Source organism: Artemia franciscana, chromosome 1 (genome assembly GCF_032884065.1).
Source record: "Artemia franciscana chromosome 1, ASM3288406v1, whole genome shotgun sequence".
NCBI classification, from domain to species: Eukaryota; Metazoa; Arthropoda; class Branchiopoda; order Anostraca; family Artemiidae; genus Artemia; species Artemia franciscana.
Window position 1 is genome coordinate 62,179,797 of NC_088863.1, and position 25,363 is coordinate 62,205,159.

Consider the following 25,363-nt stretch of genomic DNA (forward strand, 5'->3'; position numbering starts at 1 on the left):
GTAGTATTTCCGTTAAAATCTTTCAGAAATAATCCAATGCAAAAACATGTCTCTTTTGTCTTGTAGATGCGCCTAATAGAGCAAAAGAAACTTGGCATTTTCATAATAACGGCTCAGAAATAACTCTTAATATGGTTTAAATTTATCACTAATAACAACCCTACTCCTGGAAATGGTTGCTAGGGTTCACATTTTTATTAAATTTATGGTTCTTTTTGCTTGTATTTTATCCTTTATAACCCTTTTCCACGTTTTGTTTTTTTCCGTTTGTTGTGTTTTAATTGCTTTTTCTGTGAATTCATCACTTTATAGTTTTTTTATCAATAAAAGTTGTATGTAAAATAAAAGGCCTACATTCTTTAGATTTCTTATTAGGGGCAATTCTTTAATATATTTCACTAATAAAATTTAGGATATCGTAGGCTATGTAAATAGGTATACTCTTTCAAGATTGCCACTAATATAAGTGCTCAATTCTGTGTGGTGATAAGAAAAGGAAAGACTTGATCATACACGAAGGTGTGCCATATTCTAGCCGTGATGATACTCTCGCTTTTATTTCATCTTTGATAGCATATTTAAGTCCCAACGGAGTAAGACTCTACTACTAGAAATGCGTTATGAACAAGCCCCAATATAATCTGATAACACATTTGAAGCATTACTTAACAAGCAGGGGTTCATCAGATGTAAGCAATTTCTGGTAATCCATTTCCCCCCAGCATGTCAATTATTGCAGCCATATGGGAACAAACAATCCATTTAATCACACTAGCAAGCAGGAACAGGAAATTTTCCTTGCGTGCAACAGGTAATCAAGTAGTAAGTATCGCCCAAATCATAATATTAGAAACGCTTTCATAGTCCGCCTGTCTAGCGCTCTATTACATTGAGGGGAAGTCCCTTTCAAATCCTAATCCAAACAAAAAATCTTTAGATTATAAAAGTATCCTGAGAAAAAAAGCATGAAAGAAAATGAAGTCTCTTAAAGTATAATGTAACAACCCATATGTACATTGTCATTACGTAAAACCCCACATATGCGCTACCATTCCATTAAATCTAGCAATTCATGTGATATTACACTATCCTCCATAAATCTATCAATTCCCGCAAAATTGCATCATATCCCACATGTGCACTGTCACTACGTAATGGCCACGTGTATTCTCCTCAGTTACAACCGGGGACCTCCCTGCTTGACTAGCGGACTGTAAAAAATCCTATTACTTAACAACAAAAGTAAACAAAAGCTATCATGTAACAAGCACCTGCTGTGTGGAATTGCTCGCTAGGGTCCTCGGTAGAATTGGATGGTAGGGGCCCCGATGGGGTTGGTTGCTAGGGCCCCGGGTGGAATTGCTCGCAAGGTGCCGCCTGTTGAAAGTGGTTGCTGGGGTACGGCGTCTTGAAGGTTCCCCTCTAAAGGGACCCTGAAGCATTTTCCCTGGCCCTAGAAGGTTTTTAACAACCAAATATAGCTCGAACTAAATGCTTCCTATTAAGTAACAAACACCTACGTCTTGAAGAAAATTAATAACACTTCGATCTTGAAAAAGTTTGTTAGGAAGTGTCCGGACGGGGGTTCGAGGGGGGGGGGTGGGTTCCTGTTAAAGTCATTATGCCGTCACTACTCTTCTTGATCCTCCCTAAGCTAGTAATACAAATATGCAAAAGTGCAGCATCTTGTATAGCCCAAAAGATGTGTGACGTTTTCGAGGTGAAAAAATAAGTTATTGTTGTTGTACTCAAATACGCACAAAAATAAGCGTTTTTTACAATTTACCAACAAGCCCTTAGAGAAATTAACCTTCTCTTAATATCCAATCATTCACTTCTCAATAAATTATTTTATGTGCAGGAGTACACAACCAGGAGTTAGCGAATGATAAACTACATCAAAATATACAAAATTACTAACCAAAAGCCACTGCCAAATCAAAACAGCACGTAATTTTGTGGTGTTATGAAAAAAGTTTTAACGAAGAATTGTAACAGGATTGAATCCAAGTTATAAAAAGCTACCCAAACCCCATAAAAATCTGGCTAAATTCAAGCAATCAATATAAAAACCAGCCCACACACAAAACCACAAATTACCATCACTGCTAACAGCAGACACGCATCAATGATAACTTACTTGATGTGCTTTTTGGTGACTCGCACAGCCAATGTCTCAAACAATTCATATCCAGGAAAAGTGGTGAATTTGTTTTCTGTTTGAACGCGATAGAAGCCACCCACTTCCTCATCAAATTTAACCACTGGTATACCATAAATTTCAGTTATTGACCACATTCCCCAGCGCTGCACAGGTGGGAGAGAGATATGGCAAAGGCAACATGTAACACCATCTACTTCTGATGGTACCATTTTGTTCTGAAAGTAAGCAGTTGTCACCATGACCATCCACAATCACATATGAGATGCTGGACTGTGATCAGAGTTATAATCAAGCACAAACTTCCAGATAATCTCGAGACCTGCGTCGCTCAAAACATCGGTTTCTAACATGAAGCGACGTTTTGCTTTCAAAAACGATATTTATCATTAAGACACTACCCTCTACGTATTTATGAGCTAAAACATCTTTCATATTTTGAGTGGAGTAGCACAGGCGCACACAGGCCTAATTTCCACAGAGAAGGGGTGGGGGACACGAGAATAGCATTTTTCGCCCAAACAGCATTTAAGACCTTTTAGTCATATATATACATATATATATATATATATATACATATATATATATATATATATATATATATATATATATATATATATATATATATATATATATATATATATATATATATATATATATATATATATATATAATTTAAGACACTAGTTTTTTCGTGGTATGAGACTCATTTCAATAATGACGATTGTCATTAATGTGCGAAACTGTGTTCACTTATGCCCATGAGGGAGACCCTCCATGAGAAGTCGTAAAAATAGTGAAGCAAAACCTGGGAAGGCGACTTTTATCCCGCCATAGTAGCTACCACTTTTAAGCAACACCTGTCTCGGCATTTAGGTTTAAATACAGAAATGGGAAATGTCCTGTTGTACGCCATGGATATCTTCCATACATTTATAGCTTATTAAAGTGATCACAAATGAGAGCTAAAAACACAACTTAAACATGATAACTGCGAAACTAAGCAGCGTAATACAGGAGCAAAGAATAATAAATCAATCTGCTGTTTTTCCCCTCCAAACCGTCTAGATTACTCCATGTTTTCTTATGTTTACGGCTGCAGTTATGAACATCTGTAGACGAAGAATGGATAACCAAAAATGACCAAAACCATTGGGGATAGGATAATATGATAGTACTTTAATACTACATTTTCAAAAAATAATTAATCCTGTTGATTTACGCCTAATAAAATAGCAATAATAATTCAAGATTTGATTTGTAAAAAATACAGTCAGAGAAAACCTTATCTAAGAAACCGTGTGTCGTATTTGTTTCACACATTTTTTTTACGTTAAAGCCAATTAGTACACCGTTCATTTAATTATATTTTAGCCTTTACTTTAAAAGACTTTCGTCGCAATTTTTAAAAAATGCTATTTTTTAGCCTTTTTTTAGTAATGACTGAATTCTCTATTAGCGCAATGATCTTTTTTTTGAACGCTATCCAGCTAATTCCTTCGCTGTCCCACTATAACTCCCCTGGACAATTAACCCCAGGGGAATTTCCCATCATTTAAATTGAGCTTGCAAACAGAAAGTAAGATAAAAGAATATGAAGAAAATAAGGGATTCAGAACTGTATTTCAACACATAATCCAAAATATAAGCATAATATACGGCCCTGTCAATATTAAATTTTCTTAGTTCTGACTTAGAGTTTTGCTACATGTTATTAAAATTAGATATAAAAAGACGTTCCTGAAAAAGGTACTTGGTTCGAAAAAACCCTTTGGATTTACGCCTAGTGGATGCGTTTTTTATAGCAACGGGTGAACTGGTATCATGTACCATAGATGTTGGTACCAGACCAGGTCCACGGGAAGTAATTACTCGTATTTCGTAATCCCAGCCCCTTACCTATGTGAACATCATAGGGTAATCCTTTAACGGTAGCCCCTAACTTCTTATTTTCATATTATTTTCTTTAGCGGTTATCACACTCTGCTATTACCACTCCCCCTCGAAAAAAAGAAATAAAAACGTAATAACAACTGTATGATAATTCACGTCATATATGCTGCCTATATTTTTGAATATAGATAAAATATTTCAAATACTCAACCCAAAAAAACGCAAATTTTTTTTAAAGATGTAAAAATGAATACTACTTGATATTCTTAAACAAACATTTTTCCCTGTAGTTTGGAATATACATAAAATATTCCAAATATAACAACCCCCTCCCCCCGACAAAATAAAGCTTAAAAAGAATTTTCGGAAGAGAAATATATTCTGCCTATATTGTCAAACGAACATTTCCACCAGTTAAGATACCGATATGTAATCTATCTGCAGACAGATCTTCCATCAAAAAACCACCAAGCGACTTTCCTTTTTTACCGGTGCTTAAACATTGTGTTTGTTACCAGAAAGCTCGCTTTCAAGATAGAACTCAACGAGTCACTCCCCGTTTTTGTTGATCTACCAGATTCCGAATAGGCATATAATATCTCAGCTCCGCTGTAGTCACTTTCCAAAATAGCATTGAAGTCTCTCAGGACTGTAGTAGCTGTGCCTTTTTTTTTCTTTTTTTGACATCAACAAAGATTGAAGCTGAGAGTAAAGATTGTCCGATCTTCGATCAACCCTAAGAAATCAGTAGCGTACCACAGGTACGTACCTCAGCTTACCACTTGTACCACAGAGTTTGCTAATCTTCCTTGTGAGTAAGACCATATTAATTATTGAGAGATAGACGCCACTGAAGCAGATTTTCTTGCTGCTTTCGTCAGAAAAAAGCTGACTTCTGGTCAATCTTGTCGGTGGGAGCGCAGGAGGGTTGCACATTTCATCCGTTCTTCGCGAACAACAGGTGAACGCGTTTTCTAGACATAAATGATATCTCACTTCTTACAATGGTATCCACATCGGTCTTCTTCGAGGAGGAGCAAGGCTTCCTTTTGATCAACTCGGCTATGAAAATTCAGGCTTAATCATGAGAATCTTGATTGATTTTTTCGATGGAATTTTCCCCAGGCTTATTTGAAAATACATGTCAGACCAGGTAGATGAAAACAAATTAAAATGAAAACACTTATAAAATAAACTAAAAACGTAGGACAAAACAAAAACACGAGGTCGAACTAAAGACTCAATCCAATAAGGCAGAAATTTTAGAAGATTTAAAGTCCCTCATTTTCTTCCTTCTTTCTATTTCACATACTTTCCCTTTGGCTGCTCAGTTTCGAATGCGGCGAAAACTTTCCTAGGGGGAGGAAATAATTCGTGCGGGGTGGGGGTTTATGTTTCCAAAGAGGAGAGGGGTTCCAAGGCGAAATCGCCAAGAGCTCTGGGGTAATGACAAACAGTCAGATCCGAGGAATATCCCACTATTTTATTGAAGTAAATCTCTATTTTTACCTGAGTTTACTCCTGACTTAGGAAGACGAATTTTATTGCGATATTTCAGATCTTAAAAGCAAAAACATTCGTTACCTGCAGTAAATATTTGTACTTCTAGAGGACAGGAGTTTTATAGCAAGTTTTGTGATTACAAATTTATTTACTTAAAGTACTACGCTAGTCAAACATTTGGACACGAATATACCACAAAAATATAGCCAATGGGCTGCAAGCTTTTAGAAAAGCTTCAAATAAGGAGTTGCCTCACTAGAAATGTTGCACAATAGCCTCTAATAATTCGATGCTGAAAATACAATTGGTAATGACACAAGATGTCTCTCAGCCCCACGTGGCAGGGTGGGACCCACTGGATCCCAGAGCTTGCATTTGCTAAATTTTTTTATTAAGTTTTTGGGCATTCAACTATTAGCTAACAGTTTTTGTAAGGATGGTGAAAACAGAACTGATGGGCAATGATTCAAAAAACGTCACACTTGGGCGGGAAATTCAAGGAAACAAAAAATTGTCCAGAGAAAATTTGTCCTGCGATGGCGCAGTGGCTTTTATCTCAGCTTGGTAATACGGAACTAAGGGTAAAAGTTCAGCTTCAAAAACACACTACAGGGCCAACGCAAGCACCTTATAAGTCAAAATCGTCATTAATCTGATACAAACATGTATATGCTTGAAAATTTCAGAGATGGTCTGTGCGGCAAAAAAAAAATCAATTTTCTACAGAATTGAGAAACAATTTCAGCTTTTTGTTGAGGAACAACTTTTGATGCCTTTTGTGGAGAACTATAAAGAGACCCAAAATACCTTTAGTGAGTCTTTCAATATGAGATACGTTGTATTTGATTATAAGACTCTGAGCCGAACTTGATTTATTATTATTTTTTTTTTTAATTCAACTTATCTTCATGGAAACTTAGCATCAAGGGTTGCAAGCATGAAAGGAGTAGAGGGAGGGGATTCAAAGCACGTTCCTGGACCCTCAACTACACATACACTAACAAGTACGAATACGTTAATCCAGTTTTGGAATCTATATTTTTATTTATTGTAATTGGCCTATTTGTTATGAAAACAATTTTTGTATGAAATAACGGAATAATTTATGTGTCACATACAGGTGCACTGTATCAGCCATGTTTTGTTGTATTTATCCATATTTTTATGAAATTCCTCAAATTATCCAAAGGAACTTTGAATTAAAATCTAGTAGTTGCGGGCATCAAGCCATGGCTAATAGCAGAAAATGACAAGACAGTTAGTCGAGGTTATAGGCACATCTGGCATAATCCCTTTTTAGGAATGTATAAAAATAATGTCATTTCACTTTTTGATAATAGATAAGCCTGTCATCCATTCGTCCGTACATCATTCCTAGGGAAAAACTAAGGTAGATAGTCTTAAAACTAAGGGATGAAAGATTGGATTGATTTTGGTTTGACGCGTGATGGACAATGTCCAATCAATTTATATGCAAAAAGAGGGGGCCAGATCTGCTTAGACTCAAAGGCAACTTTCCAAGAAAAACAAAAAGTAATTCACCTTTTTAGATAGCCTTAGTTCCTTCAGGACACACGCAAATGGTGCGTGTCATCACACAATTTCCACCAAATGTCTTGACAAATTTTAAAAAAGAAGAATTAATATATTTTGAAAATATTAGGAATCAACATGAATAATATGTTTCTTTTTTGCATATATTGTAATCAAAACTTATTTCGGTTTTTCACTGACAAGCTTCGATTCCTATTAGCAAAATGGCCAATTTTTACTTACAGGTTATTACTAGGGGATGTTGCATCTAAACATCTCTTGAATTTGAAGGGGGTCTACTAATCCTCCCTTTAACCCTCTTATTTTTACAGTCAAGTTTAACATTCATAAAACAATGTTGAAAAATAAATCCCACTAGATATTTCTTAGGAGGAGGGAGGCACCTGAAATATCCGAAACTCTTCAAGGCGAATTCTTTGAATATTTTTAACAGAGATGTTCCTTGACGCCATAAGGGGGAGGGGCAATGTCCTCGCCAAACAAGAAGCCCTCTAACATTGAACATAAAAAGGAAAATGAGATATATTACCGTTTAAATATATGGCAAAAATAAGCACCTGGCAGCTCTTACTCCACCGTCTTCTCCATTTATTACCAGTAAGCATGTGAATGTTATCTTTTAAATAAGATAGAAAACGATTTTTGGTTCAAAGAGGGGCACTATCAACCCCTAACTCCAATATTAATGACGCAATCCAAAATTCCTTAAGGAATAAAAAAGGAAAAAGAACAGACAAACACGAACCCGGGATCATCCTTCTTGGGGGAAAAAGTTCAAATATTTATTGATGGGGCTTGAAATTTATAAAATAATGCTATCTGATATTCTGAATCTGATGGATTATTTTCATCAAGGTAACCAGTCTCCCACAGGGGGACTTTCCCTCTGTTTTTATTTATGGATTAAATTACAACCCCAACTTTTGTTAGGTAATCTTAATACATTTTCCATACTTGGAGTCACCACAAAAATTCAATTCTTTTAATGCATAAATAAAAATTAAAATTGGCACGGATTCTTTTTTACTTAGAGTTCAATGGCACGAGCTGTCTAATATAACAGAGAGAACTTCAAATTCATTATTTCTGCTCAAACTTTAATGAAACACAGACAATTCGAGCGCATAAAATACACTTTTTGAGGCATTTGGAGCCCTACCTCCTAGGACAATGACTAACCGGTGTTCCTCAATAATGGCTGATTTGTAATCACACATTACGTTACATAATTTTATCAAACCTCAAAGCCAATGAACTTAGTTAAATGGAGGTTTTAAATAAACGTCTCTAATAACAGAACAGTATATTTGGTACGAGCTACGTGGCTCTTCCACAAGGAATGTGCCACCACGCTACATTACTCGCTCTGAAATCAAGGTATTAATTTCTTTATAATTTTAAAACAGGTGGCTATCTTAGAATTGTTCCTCGACAAAAATTGTAGTTTTTTACCCAAAAAAACATAAAAAGTCACTTTACTGCAGCAGAATCTTTTTGCGATTAAGAGGCACCAGAACGTTAAATATCCGTTCAAATAAACCGTCTCTCCATTTTCTGTGACCATTGGTTTGGAAAAAAAAACACCCCAGAAAAGTTTTTTGGAAAGTCTAATATCCTTGATCTTCAAACTTAAAAAAACAAGAGCTAAGAGCTCATATGGCACTTGTGACGAGGTCAGAAGAGCCAACAGCTCACATGACATGAGCTCTAGCAAAGTTTTAAGGATCAATAGATTGATTTAAAAGGAAAATCAAAGGCTTAATACCTGTCAGGATTTAAAATAAGATCTCTGAGACATGAGGTCCTCTAAATATCAAAATTCACCAAGATCCGATCGCCCATTCGTACGTTAAAACTACCTATTTTTTATTCCCCCCTTTATCCCCTCAGATGGTCGATCAGACCATCTGAGGGGTTTGTGCAGGTTCCTGGCATGCCTATCAATTTTATCGTCCAAGCACGTCCAGAAGCACTGAAATCGCCAAAGCACTGGACCCCCCTAAATTCCCCAAAGAGAGCGGACCCAATTCGGTTACGTAAATCACGTATCTATGACATTTGATTGTTCTACCCACCTAGTTTCATCCCGATCTCTCCACTCTAAGCGTTTTCCAAGACTTCCGGTTTCCCCCTTCAACTCCCCTCAATGTAACCAGATCTGGCCGGGATTTACAGTAAGAGCTCTGAGACATGAATTCCCTCTAAATATCAAATTTCATTAAGATCCGGTCATCCGTTCGTAAGTTAAAGATCTGAATTACCACCCCCCACAACTCCCCCAAAGAGAGCGAATTCAGTCCGGTTATCAGGTATCTAGGATTTGTGCATATTTTTCCCACCTAGTTTCATCCCGATTTCTCTACTCACCAGATACGGTCGGGATTTAAAACAATAGCTCTGAGACACAAGATCCTTCCAAATACAAAATTTCATTAAGATCCGATCACCATATCGTAAGTTAAAAATACCTCATGTTTCAATTTTTCCTCTCCTTCAAGCCCCCCAGATATTCGAACGGGGAAACAACTGTTATTAAGTCAATTTGTGCAGGTTCTTGACCAGAAGCACCGAACTCGCCAAAAACTGGAAGTCCCCCTCTCGTAACACCCCCAAAGAGAGAGGATCCGGTCCAGTTATGTTAATAACGTATCTAGAACTCATGCTAATTCTTCCCATCAAGTTTCATCCCGATCTCACCCCTCTAAGTGTTTTCCGAGATTTCCAGTTTACAAGATTTCCGTTTCCCCCTCCACCTCCCTATGTCTCCGGGTCCAATTCAAATTGAAAATGGAGCATCTGAGACACAAGATCTTTCTATATCAAGTTTCATTAAGATCCAATCACACATTCTTAAGATAAAAATACCTCAATTTTCACGTTTTTCAAGATTTCCAGTTTCCCCCTCCAGCTCCCTCGAATGTCACCGGATCTGACAAGATTTTTCTAAATATCAAATTTCAGTAAGATCTGATCAACCGTTCGTAACTTACAAATTCCTCATTTTTCCCAATTACCCCCTCCCCAACTCCTCCAAAGAGAGCAAATCCGGTCAGGTTATGGCAATAACATATCTAGGACTTGTGCTTATTTTTCCTACTAAGTTTCATCCCGATCTCTCGACTATATGCCTTTTCCAAAATTTCAGGCTTCCCCCTCCAACTTCCCCCAATGTCACCGGATCTGTAAGGGATTTAAAGTAAGAGTTCTGAGACCCAATATCCTTCTAAATATCAAAGTTCATTAAGATCCGATCACCTGTTCGTAAGTTAAAAATACCTCATTTTTTCCAAATTTTTCGAATTAACCGTCCCCTCACCCCCCCCCCCCTGATGGGCGAGTCGGGAAACGACTATTTGTAATTTAATCTTGTCATGCCCTTAATACGCCTGCCCAATTTCATCATCCTAGCATATCTGGAAGTGCCCAAACTAGCAAAACATGGACAGATAGACCGACAGAAATTCCGATTGCTATACGTCACTTGGTAAATACCAAGTGCCATAAAAACTTAGTTCTTTTTTATTTTGTATTAATCGTAAGTAGGGTGCATATTCTTAAATAGTGAATTCTGAAATTTGATAATTTGAAATTTGACAATTTAAGGGTAAAACTCTCGGTCTAGCTGTAACTAATTAAGGTCAGTCTTTAAAAAAGGGATTGGTTATAATTATCGGACGTATCCTAGAAAAATACATTATTAGCTGATTTTAACATTAAAGGTTACCTACTCTCGGCTTTGTCAATGCTAAAATAAGGTCATTAGCACTAGATAATATCGAGTTTTGGCCTTAGCTGAATATCACAGTGAATTATTTCTCAATATGAATATAAAATTACTAAAAGCTACTTAAATGTGACACCTGATCAAATCAATAATTTTACTTGGATGCAAAAACTATCATTTGTTTATTATTCAAACTTGAAATTATTAGTTATGTCTGCTTCCTGAAACTTATCAAGACACCGGAAACAGGTGTTTTCTCCTTAGAAGTTGAAATGCTAATGACAATTTTATTTTTGCTTTAAGAAGAAAAAGTAATTTATTTCAAGTGCCTTAATTACTTATTTATTTCTATTGGCGCATTGCAACTTTAACTACAATACTATTGCCAAATCATCGTCGAGCATCAACAATTACTTTGCTATGTATTGGTTGGAATATTAACACAGTAGTTACACCTAAACTAATATAACATACCAATTATTTGTATATCTATTCTGTTCTTTTCTACATGCTTTATGGTTCCGGGTACGTCAAGAAGGACTCACTTATCCTTTAAGGCCCATTAAGTACACTTGTGAATGGGCCTTGATACACAACAAGTCCTATGTTTCATGGATCCATTGAATCCGGTTCTAGACGTAATGTTTATTCGCAAAACCTTTTTATGGCACTTGGTATTAACCAAGTGACATATAGCAGTCGCCAATTCTGTCGGTCTGTCGGTCTGTCCCGGTTTTGCTACTTTAGGCACTTCCAGGTAAGCTAGGACGATGAAATTTGGCAAGCGTATCAGGGACCGCACCAGATTAAATTAGAAATAGTCGTTTTCCCGATTTGACCATCTGGGGGGGAGTGGGGGCCCGGTTAATTCGCAAAAAATAGAAAAAATGAAGTATTTTTAACTTATCAGCGGGTATTTGGATCTTAATGAAATTTCATGTTTGGAATGATATTGTGTCTTAGAGCTCTTATTTTAAATCCCGACCGGATCTGATGACATTGGGGGGAGTCGGAGGGGGAAAACCTAAAGTCCCGGTTTTGCTACTTTAGGCACTTCCAGGTAAGCTAGGACGATGAAATTTGGCAAGCGTATCAGGGACCGGACCAGATTAAATTAGAAATAGTCGTTTTCCCGATTTGACCATCTGGGGGGGGGGAGTAGGGGCCGGTTAATTCGGAAAAATAGAAAAAATGAAGTATTTTTAACTTATGAGCGGGTGATTGGATCTTAATGAAATTTGATGTTTGGAATGATATTGTGTCTCAGAGCTCTTATTTTAAATCCCGACTGGGTCTGATGACATTGGGGGGAGTTGGAGGGGGGAAACCTAAAATCTTGGAAAACACTTAGAGTAGAGGGATCGGGATGAAACTTGATGGGAAAAATAAGCGCAAGTCCTAGATACATGATTGACATAATCGAAACTTATTTGTTCTCTTTGGGGTAGTTGGGGGGGGGAGTAAGTCTAAAAAATTAGAAAAATGAGGTATTTTCAACTTGCGAACGGGTGATCGGATCTCAATGAAATTTGATGTTTAGAAGGATATCGTGTCTTAGAGCTCTTATTTTAAATCCCGACCAGATCTTGTGATGGGGGCGGGGAGTTGGGAGGGGGAACCTAAAACTTGGAAAACACTTAGAGTGGAGGGATCGGGATGAAATATGGTGGGAAAAATAAACACAAGTCCTAGATAGATGATTGACATAAACGGAACGGATCCGCTCTCTTTTGGGTAGTTGGGGGGGGGGGGTTAATTCTGAAAAATCAGAAAAAATGAGGTATGTTTAACTTATGAACGGGTGATTGGATCTCCATGAAATTTGATTTTTAGAAGGATATCGTGGCTCAAAGCTCTTATTTTAAATCCTGACCGGATCTGGTGACATTGGGGGAAGTTTGGGGTGGGGAGACCTAAAATGATGGGAAACGCTTAGATTGGAGGGATTGGGATGAAACTTGGTTGGAAAAATAAGCAAAAGTCTTGCATACGTAATTTACATAATTGGAACGGATCCGCTCAATTGCGGGGGGGGGGGGGGGTAATTCTGAAAAATAAGAAAAATAACGTATTTTTAACTTACGAAGGAGTGATCGGATCTTCATGAAACTTCATATTTAGAAGGACCTCGTAACTCTGATATCTTATTTTAAATCTCAACCGGATCAAACGTAATTGGGGGGGGGGCAGTTTGGGGGACCGGAAATCTTAGAAAATACTTAAAGCGGTGAGATCAGGATGAAACTGGATGGGAAGAATAGAAACCTGTCTAAGATACGTGACTGACATAACTGGACCGGATCTGCTCTCTTTGGTGGAATTGGGAGGGGGGAGGTAATTTTGAAAATTGAGGTATTTGTAACTTACGAAAGGGTGACCAGATCTTAATGAAATTTGATATTTAGAAGGATCTTGTGCTATAAAGTTTAACTTTAGGTTCTGACCTTCTCACAAGTGCCAAATGAGCTCTTGGCTCTTGGCTCTTCCGACCTCGTACCATATGAGCTCTCGGCTCTTCCGACCTCGTCCAAATGAGCTCTTGGCTCTTCCGACCTCGTCACAAGTGCCATATGAGCTCTTAGCTCTTGTTTATATACTCTTTCCAAAGCATTTCCACCGTAAGATGATCATAAGCGGATGTGCGTCTCGTATTTGTCTTGTCCACTTTAGAATTTGTTGAAAAACAAGGAACCTCCTCAGGAGATGGTGACCTAGGTAAGGTAAAGGATACGGCATTAGACTTTTACAGTCCTTATCGGCGGTGCTGATCTCCGTTTCTTGGCCCTTCCGACAGGAAGTGCAATGGGGGGTTGGGGGCCAGCCATCCTGTGCTTTCGTGACCTACTTGAAAAAAAATGACCTTTCTTGGGAATCATAATGGCTGCCCTACTAACATTTTATTGATCCTCTTTGAGTGGTGTCAACTGTGCTTCAGATGGGCAAAGGCCAAGGATTAAGAAATTATTCCCAGGTTTCCCATGTAATAGGATCAGTTCTAATCAATCTGGGCGCTTCAAGAAGGATCAGCTGAAAAGTGAAATCCAAGTGAAAAAGTTTATCAGTCCTCTTGGTCGACTCTTTCTTTCCAAAAGACGTACTTGAATGAATTGGGAAGGATTAAAAATGGGCTATGCTCTTTCGCATGGTTGCAGGGGCTGTTCTATCATCGACGAATAGGTTCAAATATTCGCAAGATTGATCCCAATAACATGAAATATATTGATACAAGCAAGAAAAAATGTTGGACTTGGGTAATATTTCAAGGACCCCGCCTTCAAAAGATAGGCAAAAGAATGAGAAACTGTCAAGAATAACCTTCACAGGATTATTATTTAATGTATCCTAAACCATATTATAATATACAGTAAGATGTATAAACCTATACTGTCAATAAACATGGATTGCATTATTCTGTTTCAATATTCTACTAACGCCTGATCCAGAGATGAACGAAATAGGAAAACCCTGGATCACAAAATAACCCCTATGAGGTTTCCCTTTAGAGTAACAGAATTCCTTCGAGACAATAATAAAAAAGAAACTAATATATTGACTGATTATATGCCATAATATATTATTAAAGATACATTGAAAAGTTGCCTTATATCAAGATTAATTGATAAACTGCAACATAAAGATTCATTAAAAACCAAAGAAATATGGGTCAAACATTACCTGCTGTATGTATGAAAGAAAACCAGGAAAAATAAACATTTAATGGGAAATAAAACTGCAATGGTATTATACACACGATCAATTATTATAATAAAAAAATAGCATCACATATGCAAGTTATTCTGTCAAACAGTACTGATAAAGAGGAAAGAACTTATTATTTAGACTTTATCGCATTATGGCTCAACTCTATCTTAAAAGATAAGCCATGGCTCAAAATAAATATTTGAACGCAAGTAATGACGACAACTTGAGATATTGCATTGATAGAGTTAAAATTAAGATTTGATGGAAAATTATGCATGATTTTGAATGAAATCCAAAGTCAAAAAGCTTTTTTCCCGCCTTTCTGTTAGGGAATTGGCGAATTATAATTTTCAGGATACTTAAAAAAAATATCAAACAGAAGGAGCCCAAGCTTGACACCAAATATACAATGTCAAAGAGCCAACATTCAAAACAAGAAGGCGCTGGGCTCTTTTGAAATCACCAGATCAAGAGTCCAGAGTGGAGTTAACAATCCTATAATGCCAGGACTTTGGAGTCAGCATCTATTATTTATTGCTATATAGACTAGCAACTAACTGCAGCATCAAGGCGTCTGAGGCCAATACAGCTACAGTCGCTCCTCCTCTATCCCTACCTATTCCGACTCTCCCTCTTCACACCTTCCCAAGAAGTTTCCATTTCCTTAAATCTTTCCTTATAACATCCTCCCATCCCAATTATGGGCAACCTGCTTTTGTTTGGCCCTAGACGGTTACCCAGGAAGGATGATCTTGGACAATCTGTCATCTTTCATCTGCAGAACGTGTCCTAGCCATCTCAGCCCATCCCCCATTATAGCCCTAGAAAGCAGAATTGCACACATTTTTCTTAGAGCTTACTGTTTGAGATATGGTCAGTCAGTTGGGTACCCAGAACAAACCGCTGGGATTAAAGAGGCACTTTGTTTCCTGTTCAACTCACCACTGACATACTGCCCATTAGACAGCTCTTTATTAATGAAATTTATAAGCAATTTCCAACATGATTTTAAGCCCAAATTTTCTGTTTGTGAGATCTTAGAGATTAAAAATGTATTTAAAACACTCAAAATTTCCGCATGTGGGATAGATTTTTCATAGTGGCTATTATTTACAAAAATGACCTATGATATCTTGCAATACAGATCATTAAGGATGTATGGGAAATGGAAATGTGTAGTCAGGTAACATATATTCTGATCGAAACTTACATTTTTGGTAAATGGCCTTTTTAGACATTCATCACCAAGTATGGTGGAAATAAAATTTGATTGTTTGAATGTATTAAGAGAAAATTAGACAAACATATATATCTGAAAAAAAAAAACAAGAGCTAAGAGCTCATATGGCACTTGTGACGAGGTCGGAAGAGCCAAGAGCTCATATGGTATGCGCTCTAGCAAAATTCTACGAATCAATAGATTGCTTTAAAAGGAAAATCAGAGGCTTAATGCCAGTCGGGATTAAAATAAGAGCTCTGAGTCACGGGGTCCTTGTAAACATCAAAATTCATTAAGACCCTATCATCCACTCGCAAGTTAAAAATACCTAAATTTTTCTAATTTTTCCTCTCCCTTCAGCCCCCCAGATGTTCGAATCGGGGAAAACGACTTTATCAAGTCAATTTGTACAGTTCCCTGACACGCCTACCAATTTTCATCGTCCTAGCACGTCCAGAAGCACCAAACTCGTCAAAGCACTGCACCCCACCGTCTAACTCTCCCAAAGAGAGCAGATCCAGTCCGGTTACGTCAGTCACATATCTACGACATTTATAAGCATTTTCCAAAATTTCTGGTTTCCCCCTCCAGCTCCCCCTGATGTCAGCAGATCTGGTCGGGATTTGAAACAAGAGCTCTGATACATGAGTTTCTTCTAAATATCATATTTAATTAAGATCCGGTCACGCGTTCTTAAGTTATAAATACCTCAATTTTTCTAACTTTTCCAAATTAACATCCCCCAGCTCCCCTAAAGAGAACGGATCCGTACCAATTATGTCAATCTCGTATCTATAACTTGTGCTTATTCTTCCCATCAAGTTTCATCCCGATATCTCCACTCAAAGAGTTTTCCAAGATTTCCAGTTTTCAAGATTTCTGTTTCCCCCCTCCAACCCTATATGTCCCCGGATCCGATTCCAATTGAAAATGGATCATCTGAGACATAAGATTCTTCTATATATCAAGTTTCATTGAGATCTGATCACCCATTCGTAAGATACCTCGATTTCACGTTTTCTAAGAATTCCGGCTTCCCCCTCCAACTCCCTTCAATGTCACCGGATCTAGTCGGGATTTAAAATGAGTTTTAAAGCAAAAGATCCTTCTAAATATGATCACCTGTCCGTAAGTTACAAATACCTCATTTTTCCGAATTACTCCCCCCACCCCGACTCCACCAAAGAGAGCGGATCTGGCTATGTCAGTCACCTATCTTGGACTTGTGCTTATTCTTTCCACCAAGTTTCATCCTGATCTCTCCACTTTAAGCGTTTTCCAAGATCTTCAGTACCCCCCACTAATGACACTGGACCCGGTCGGGATAAAAAATATCCGTTCCGGTTATGTCAATCCCGTATCTAAGACTTGTGCTTATTTTCCCCGCCAAGTTTCATCCCGATCCCTCCACTCTAAGCATTTTCGAAGAGTTTAGGTTCCCCCCTGCATCCCCCTCACCGGATAAGGTTCTGAGAGCTCTGAGACATGATTTCCTTCCAAACATCAAATTTCATTCAGATCCGATCACTCCTTCGTAAGTTAAAAATACCTCATTTTTCTAATTTTTCAGAATTAACCCTCCCCCCACTCCCCCAAAGAGAGTGGATCTGTCCCAGTTATGTCAATCACGTATCTAGGACTTGTACTTATTTTTCCCACCAAGTTTCATCTCAAACCCTCCACCCTAAGCGTTTTCCAAGATTTTAGGTTCCCCCCTCAATTACAACCAATGTCACCGGATCCAAGCGGAATTTAAAATAAGAGCTCTGAGACACGATATCCTTCCAAACTTCAAATTTCATTAAGATCCGATCACTCCTTTGTAACTTAAAAATACCTCATTTTTCTGATTTGTTCAGAATTACCTCCTCCTCCCCCAAACAGAGCGGCACCGTTCCGGTTATGTCAACCACGTAGCTAGGACTTATGCTAATTTTTCCAACCAAGTTTCGTCCCGATCCCTCCACTCCAAGCGTTTTCCAAGATTTTAGGTCCCCCTCAATTCCCCCCCCCCATGTCACCGGATCCAGTCGGGATTTAAAATAAGAGCTCTGAGACACGATATCCTTCCAAACTTCAAATTTCATTAAAATTCGATCACTCCTTCGTAAGTTAAAAATACCTCATTTTTTCTAATTCTTCAGAATTACCCCCCCCTCCCCCAGCTCCCCCAAACAGAGAATGTTCGTCCCGGTTATGTCAATAACGTATCTAGGACTTCTGCTTGTTTTGCCACCAAGTTTCATCCCGATCCCTACGCTCTAAGCGTTTTCCAAGATTTTAGGTTCCCCCTCCAAGTCCCCCAATGTCACCAGATCTGGTCAAAATTTAAAATAAGAGCTCTGAGACACGATATCCTTCCAAAAATTGAATTTCATTAAGACCCCATCACCTGTTCGTAAGTTAAAAATACTTCATTTTTTATATTTTTTTCCGAATTAACCGGCCAAGATGGTCAAATCGAGAAAATGACTATTTCTAATTTAATCTGGTCCGGTCCCTGATACACATGTCAAGTTTCATCGTCCTAGCTTGCCTAGAAGTAGCAAAACCGGGACAGACAGACAGAATTTGCGATCGCTATATGTCACTTGGTTAATACCAAGTGCCACAATTAAAAGGGAGGGTAAGAGGAGAAGCGGAAATCAACAAAATAATCTAAGTCTTACAATCCTAAACAGCTTAAGAAGGTGTAATTTTCCTTTGGATGTGTAGTTTTCTTTTAACAACTTTTGAATTATTATGAAAAAGTGGTTTCAAAATTGAATAATTTAGTTTTTCCTATTAGCCGTATTTATTCAAAACTAACTAATGATCGTATTTCAAAACCATTGTTTTAATAATTCAAAAATAGTTAGTTTAAATTAATTATTTTCACAGATTAAGCAAATTATACAAAGTTTACTTGTTCTATGCATGCAAACTAAAATGTTACTTTTGTAATTAAGTATTCTTACCTGCTTATGCAGCCTGTCACAAGCCAGGATAAAGAGGGAGGGTTGGGGTGTGCTTGCGACCCACTCTGGTAAAAAACCCTAAGCAAAGAAACATCTATTGAGAATAGCTTCGGATCTGATTGTTTTTTTTATGACAACCACACGCCCACAGACACGATTTTTGACAGCGAAAGAAGTCCTTTAAATTTGAATTCTGAAACGTCTGAACGATGTCCCAGTTGTCAAAGAACAAGTTTTATAAGAAATGAGCCAGAACGATCTAGACATCCTCGCTGTGACCTAGGAACGATGGCCTGGTTCAGGCCTCAAAAAGTTGCTAAGTATATACAGCATCATATTCAGTGGACCGGAGTCAAGGAGAGAACACGGAGTTACCCTTATGATGACGAGAAAAACCAGTCTATCCCTTTTAAAGTGGCAGCCAGCTTCATCTAGAACTCTCACCGCCAGGTTTGCCAGCCAGCATCCAAAATTGTCTGTGGTGGTCTGTTATGCACCCAAAACGAAGCAAGCGATGATGTAAAAGAAGAATTTTACATATTCCTGTAATCAGTTGCTAATTGGTCGTCACTAGTCAATCAGTAATCAGTCAGCTGTAATTATTATGTATATGGGGGGGGGGGCTAAAGATCTTTTCATTAGTCCAGTAATTCGAGAATTCCTAAACTTGCGAGTTTCATTTTCATAAAGCATTTTTGCTTACCGTTTGATATATTAATAAAAAAATTGAATAGTTTTTACTTCTTTGGCCATTCTGTAACTATGCCTTACAAAATTAGTTCCGCGAATATCACTAATTTTAGTTACGTGGAAGAATCTTTCCATGGAGAAATTGTTCATTGGGGAAGGGAATTTTCCATAGAATGGGATTTAGATTTCCCAACATTATTTAAAAGCGATCAGCAATTAAGCGAAAAAACAAGTTTTTTCAGCTGAAAGTAAGCAACATTAAAACTTTAAACGAAAAGGAAATATAATGCATATGAGGAAAGTCGTCTCTTCTCAATAGCTTGGTCTTACACTAAAGCTTCTTGTATACTTTTAAAGAGGTAATTATTCTAATTAAACCGCCTTTATGTTTCAGGAGTCATTCTTTAGTAACTGAAACAAAAATCAAACTTGGTGATTATTCGTAAAAAAAAGGTAAAATTAATATGCAAATTTCGTTTTAATAATTCATGCAAGGTGAGCCAAATTCAAAGCCTTCATTAATTCAAAAATGTTATGAAACTAAACAAAATAAAAACAATTAACTGAAAGTAAGCCGCGACATTAAAACCTAAAACGAACAGAAGTTATTCTGTATATGAAAGGGGCTGTCCCCTCCTCAACACACCACTCTTTACGCAAAATATTCATTCTTTTTCACAACTCTACTTTTTAAAACAATAAAAACTTTAGCGTAAAGAGTGGAGCGTTGAGGAGGGGACAGCCCCTTACATATACGGAATAACTTCTGTCCGTTTTGAGTTTTAATGTTGCTCCTTGCTTTTAGTTAAAAAAAAAATTTCTATATTTAAATAACAAAGCAATATGGAGGAGTAAAAAAGATTAACAAGCTTGCTCATTTACTGAACCTTCAACATGTCTCAGTTTTCACACCTGAACCTGATGTCCCTCTACCTCCCCCCTACAAACTATGATATAAAAACCCTAATGGAAAGTACCAAGGTATTACCTATAGATGTCCTCTAATGTACAAATTTAAATATCTTCCAAGTCACCCCGACTACTAAGAGAAATTGCTGGTGATAGAAGAACTGCTCATAAAAATCTTTTGGACATCATTTACCTCAAGAGAGCTACCAGAAGACTGGAAAGTAGCCAACATAATGCTGGTATTCAAAAAGGTGATTGCATAAAAAAAAAGTATAAGCATTATCAACATATTAGCATACCTTTGGTTGTTGTTGCTATAATGCTTAAGCATATAGTCAAAGATTTATTTTTTTTTAATATTCAACCACCAACAAGATCTTGTCACCTAAGTAGCATGGATTCCAATCAGGAAAATCAATCAACACAAACCTACTGGAATCATATGACTAAGTATAAATTGACCAAGTACACCCAGTTGACCTACTGCAGCTAAACCTTTGACAAGGTACAGCATAGTAACTGCACTCCAAATTATCTGCTGCCAGCATCAATTCATCCCTGATAGACCGGCTAATGAATTTCCTTATCAACTGCAAGCAAAAAGTCTATTTATTTGAGACAGGTAACCAGCCAATCTACTCTGATGAGGCTATATCAATGAATTGGGTACTAGAGGGAACTATACTAGGACTAACCATTTTTCGTTGATAATCTGCATTTGCTTGCTGATGATGCCACAATTTTTGGTATTACTAAGCCATAGAACAGCCAACATAATCTAGACAGGCTATAGGATTGGAATCAAGGCTGGCTTCTCCAATTCAATACAATCAATTGCTGTATTGCACCTTGGGCCCAACAACCCAATGGCTACCTACTCAATTTCAAATCTCATCACTAAATAAGGGAGTAACTAGAGAATAGAGAAGAAGAAAAGGACCTAGGAGTAACTGTTGAGGTTCCACAGCCATATTCAACAAGTTGTTTCCGGAGTTTATTCCATCCTTGGCCTATTGAAAAGGATCATCAGTAGGCAAAAGGCAACAATATTTATATACTTTTTTAAGGTTTTCATTAGGCTCCATCTAAATTTTGGCAAGTGCCTTGCTGGTCCCTCTTATCAGCAAGATGTTAGACTCATTGATAATGTTCAAAATCAAGCAGCCAAATTTGTGAAAAGCCTAAAATCAGCTTCATATGAGGAACACCTCACATAACTTAAACCAACTACCCTTGTCTACAGATTCATGCACAGCAATGATGTTGACTTACAAATTCTACCATCTTCATTGGCAGCCATAATACCAGCCATTACCTCCCAAGAGAACACTCAAACAAGCTCACCAAGGCTAAGCTCCTGAATTGGGGCTGTTGAGAAGGAAACATGTATGAAAAAAAATTCTTTGCAGAAAAATTGCAATTAACACATTTTGCAACAATTCTTCAATACCAATACCCCCTAATTTTCAAACATCTAGGCCATTTTCTATGCATCACTCTTGTTTCAATCTGCATACCAATAAATTGAACCAATAACGACAAAATTAAGAAATAGGAAAACACACAAGGTATAGAGGCTACTTTCAGCTATATATTTGCACATTAAGGGGGAGGAGTGAAGGTGGGACAACTGTCAAAATGTGTTGACTACAATTATTCTGTATATTATGAAATAAGAGTTGTTTTCATAAGATTTTTCCTACTCTACTGCTCTAATTCTAGGTTTACATCTTACCTTCTAAGATAGAAAAAAAAAAATAACTACAACCCTACCCAAAATTTAGACAAATCCAATGTTGTCACAACTGCAGGGTAAATTTTCTGAGTAACTCCCTAAGAAAATAAACAAACTTTTAAAATCAGAATTTTACTGTGAAACCACATAAACATTTATTTGTGTTGGATATTAACTTTATATCCTACTTCCTATTTTGTAAATAGGTCAAGGTTAAATACCCTGAGTTGTAAATATGAACTCTGTAAGCTGCTCCTTTCTTCAAATTTATTTAACATTTCATCAAAATGATTGAAACTGAATTGTATATAAACAATTCAGCACATATTTTTGCACATTAGGAGTGTGGGAGTAGGGTTTATTTCTGATGCAAGTAAAAGTCATTTGGATTCAGGATAAAATTTTAATTCCAAAAGTAATTCTATAATCTATTTCATAACAAGGATATCTCACTAGTGGGTATTGGAAATTTAACCTTTTCTAAGCAGTATTGTGGGGACTGCATAGTGATTTAATGCTTGAAATGGGGTTTAGCTGTCTGAATAGCCTACTGGGCACCCTTAAGCTATCAGGGGCTACATCTGAGATCACCATTATAATCCCTTATGTAAAATTCTTTACTAGGTTTCAGGTATATCCAATGATTTCTGAAGTTATAATATCGTGAGCTACAGCAGTGCTATAAAAATATGGAATTTTTGGTAAAAAAAAAAAGATTCCATTTAAAAAAAAATTGTGTTTTTAATTACAAAAGGCACTAGATGTAGCAATTTCCTTTAAAATGAGCCATTGAACAACTCTTGACAATATTCCAGTGTCAAGCTATCTGTGGAAAAGAAGAAAAAAGAATTATGTTGTATGTAAAGAATATCATATCAAGAATATATGAGCTAATAGCTCATATGGCACTTGTGACAAGGTTGGAAGAGCCAAGAGCTCATATCGCATAAGCTCTAGCAAAATTCTAAGAATCAACAGATTGATTTAAAAGGAAAATCAGAGGCTTAATTCCAATCAGGATTTAAAATAAGAGCTCTGAGACACAAGGTCCTTCTAAATATCAAAATTCATTAAGATCTTATCACCCATTTGTACATTAAAAATACCTCATTTTTTCTAATTTTTCCTCTCCCTTCAGTCTCTCAGATGGTCGAGCCATGGAAAACGACTTGCCTGCCAATTTTTAGCACTGAACTCGCCAAAGCACTGGACCCCCCCCCCCCCAAAGAGTGGATCCAGTCTGGTCCATCATGTATCTACAACATTTGCTTATTCTACCCCATCAAGTTTCATCCCAATCTCTCCACTCTAAGCATTTTCCAAGATTTCTGGTTTCCCCATCCAGCTCCCCCCAATATAACCAGGTCTGGTCAAGATTTAAGATAAGAGCTCTGAGACATGAATTCCTTCTAAATATCAAATTTCATTAAGATCCAATCATCCATTTCTAAGTTAAAAATATCTAATTTTTTTCAATTTTTCCTCTCCCTCCAGCCCCCCCAGATGGTCGAATTGCGGAAACAACTGTTATTAAGTCAATTTGTGCTGGTCCTTGGCAAACCAACTAATTTTCATCATCCTAGCACGTCCAGAAGCACCAAAATTGCCATAGCACTGGACCCCCCCCCAACTCCCCCAAAGAGAGCAGATCCAGTCCAGTTATGTCAATAAAGTATCTAGAACTTGTGTGCTTATTCCCATCAAATTTCATCCTGATCTCTCCACTCCAAGTGTTTTCCAAGATTTCTGTTTCCCCCATCCACCCCCTGATCTGATTTTATTGAAAATGGGGCATCTGAAACACAAGATTGTTTTGTTAACACCTTGATGTTAATGGTGAATATGAACAGTATTTTGGAAAGTCCTCATGCTTGTCATTGATGAGGAAAGAAGGTGAAAAGCTTCTGGTCTGCTTGCAGGAGGTATCTGAAGGTGAGCATCATGTCATTATACCTATGCCAAAAAACAGATGTTGGGAGGTTAGAGGATTGTAATATATTGCAGTAGGGCTGACTGCATAAACCATAGATGCATTTGGTGGCTCTCTTTTGGACACCTTCAATGAGGTGGATGTCACTCTTGTAAAAAGGACCAGCAAGACATGTTCCAAAATCCAGGACTGGTCTGATCAGAGCTTTATATAGTTTCGGAAAAACTGTAGAGCATCAATGGTTCTTTTCAGGAGTCCCAAATTTGCATTTGCTCTTGAAACTACTAGGGCTGTGTATTCATGGAATTTTAAACCATTATCCAACAGGACTCCTAGGTCTCTACCACGACTAGATGTAGGAAGCAATACTGTCAAGATGTTTTGCCATTGTACATAGTGTACTGGTGCTGCAGAATACCACAGCTGAAATGTAGAGCAACAGATTTTGAGATGTTGAAGGACAGAAGCAACTTATCTGCCTAGGCTTGAATTTGGTTTAGATTGGCTTGTAGGCTACTGTTGTCCACAGTACCAAACAGCTTGGAGTTGTCAGCAAAAAGAGTCAGGCAGTTTTTGTTTGAGCTGTAGATGAGGAATAAGGTCAGTCCTTGTATGCAACCCAGATTGCTAGCTTCTGCTTCAACCTGGATGAAACTTACATAATCCACACTTATAGTGAGTTTAATAGTTCTTTAATATAATTCACCAATCTATTAAGTTGTTTTTGGTAGTAAATATTTCATTTAGTATTGGATAGAGTTCATATAATCTAAAGTATAGTATTTAAAGCAACATCTTTAAATTTAGAATTTAAAAAATAAATTTTAGTTATTTAAGTTATTATGGGCAAGAGTTTGTTCTTTATCATAATCTTATTATGGGATGTAATTGCCTCTTACTAGGTTGTAAGATTCCACTGCAACCCAGATTCTCTTGGTAAGCTATAGGCTAGATTATGTTCTTTATTTTAATTGTTTTTTGATCTGATTCTACTTTTAGGGGTTATGATCTATTTCAATTTTTGCTACATATGGGCTGTGATTGTCTCTAACTAGGTTGCTAGCTACTGATGCAGCCCAGATGTGTTGAAATTAAAAACAAGGACTTATTGACTATTTCATTTCTTACTATGTGGTGTGATCATCTCTTACTACATTGCTAGCTATTGCTGCAGCCCAGAAAGTGATTTGATATCAGCCAAGTAGTCTAAATATTATGTAGAGATGATGAGTGGAAAGCTAAATGTTCTATATGCCCACCTCTGACATCTCCCAGCCAGCCATAGAAAAATTATGGGAAAGAGAAAATTTAAATTGATTGGCACTTCAAATCAATTTGATACCTGACAAGTTTGCTATTTTAAACTAAAGTTTATATATACATGGG

At 37.2% G+C, this 25,363-nt stretch overlaps 1 protein-coding gene across 4 annotated transcripts in view; it reads right to left on the reverse strand.

Moving 5' to 3' along the window:
• LOC136032463 (golgin subfamily A member 6-like protein 6) overlaps positions 1–25,363 on the reverse strand; it is a 58,045-nt gene that overhangs the window by 31,346 nt on the left and 1,336 nt on the right. The window contains exons 1-2 of one of the 4 annotated variants that reach the window (XM_065712776.1): positions 14,511–14,650; positions 2,141–2,379 (exon numbers count right to left, since the gene is read on the reverse strand). The exons of 1 other annotated variant lie outside the window; for it this stretch is intronic. In XM_065712776.1, coding sequence (XP_065568848.1) covers positions 2,141–2,379; positions 14,511–14,549 — 278 coding nt within the window. In that variant the 5' untranslated portion in view covers positions 14,550–14,650. Of the gene's footprint in view, positions 1–2,140; positions 2,380–14,510; positions 14,655–25,363 lie in introns of those variants that run through there. 2 more of the 4 variants (XM_065712782.1, XM_065712789.1) reach the window with 2 other exon arrangements.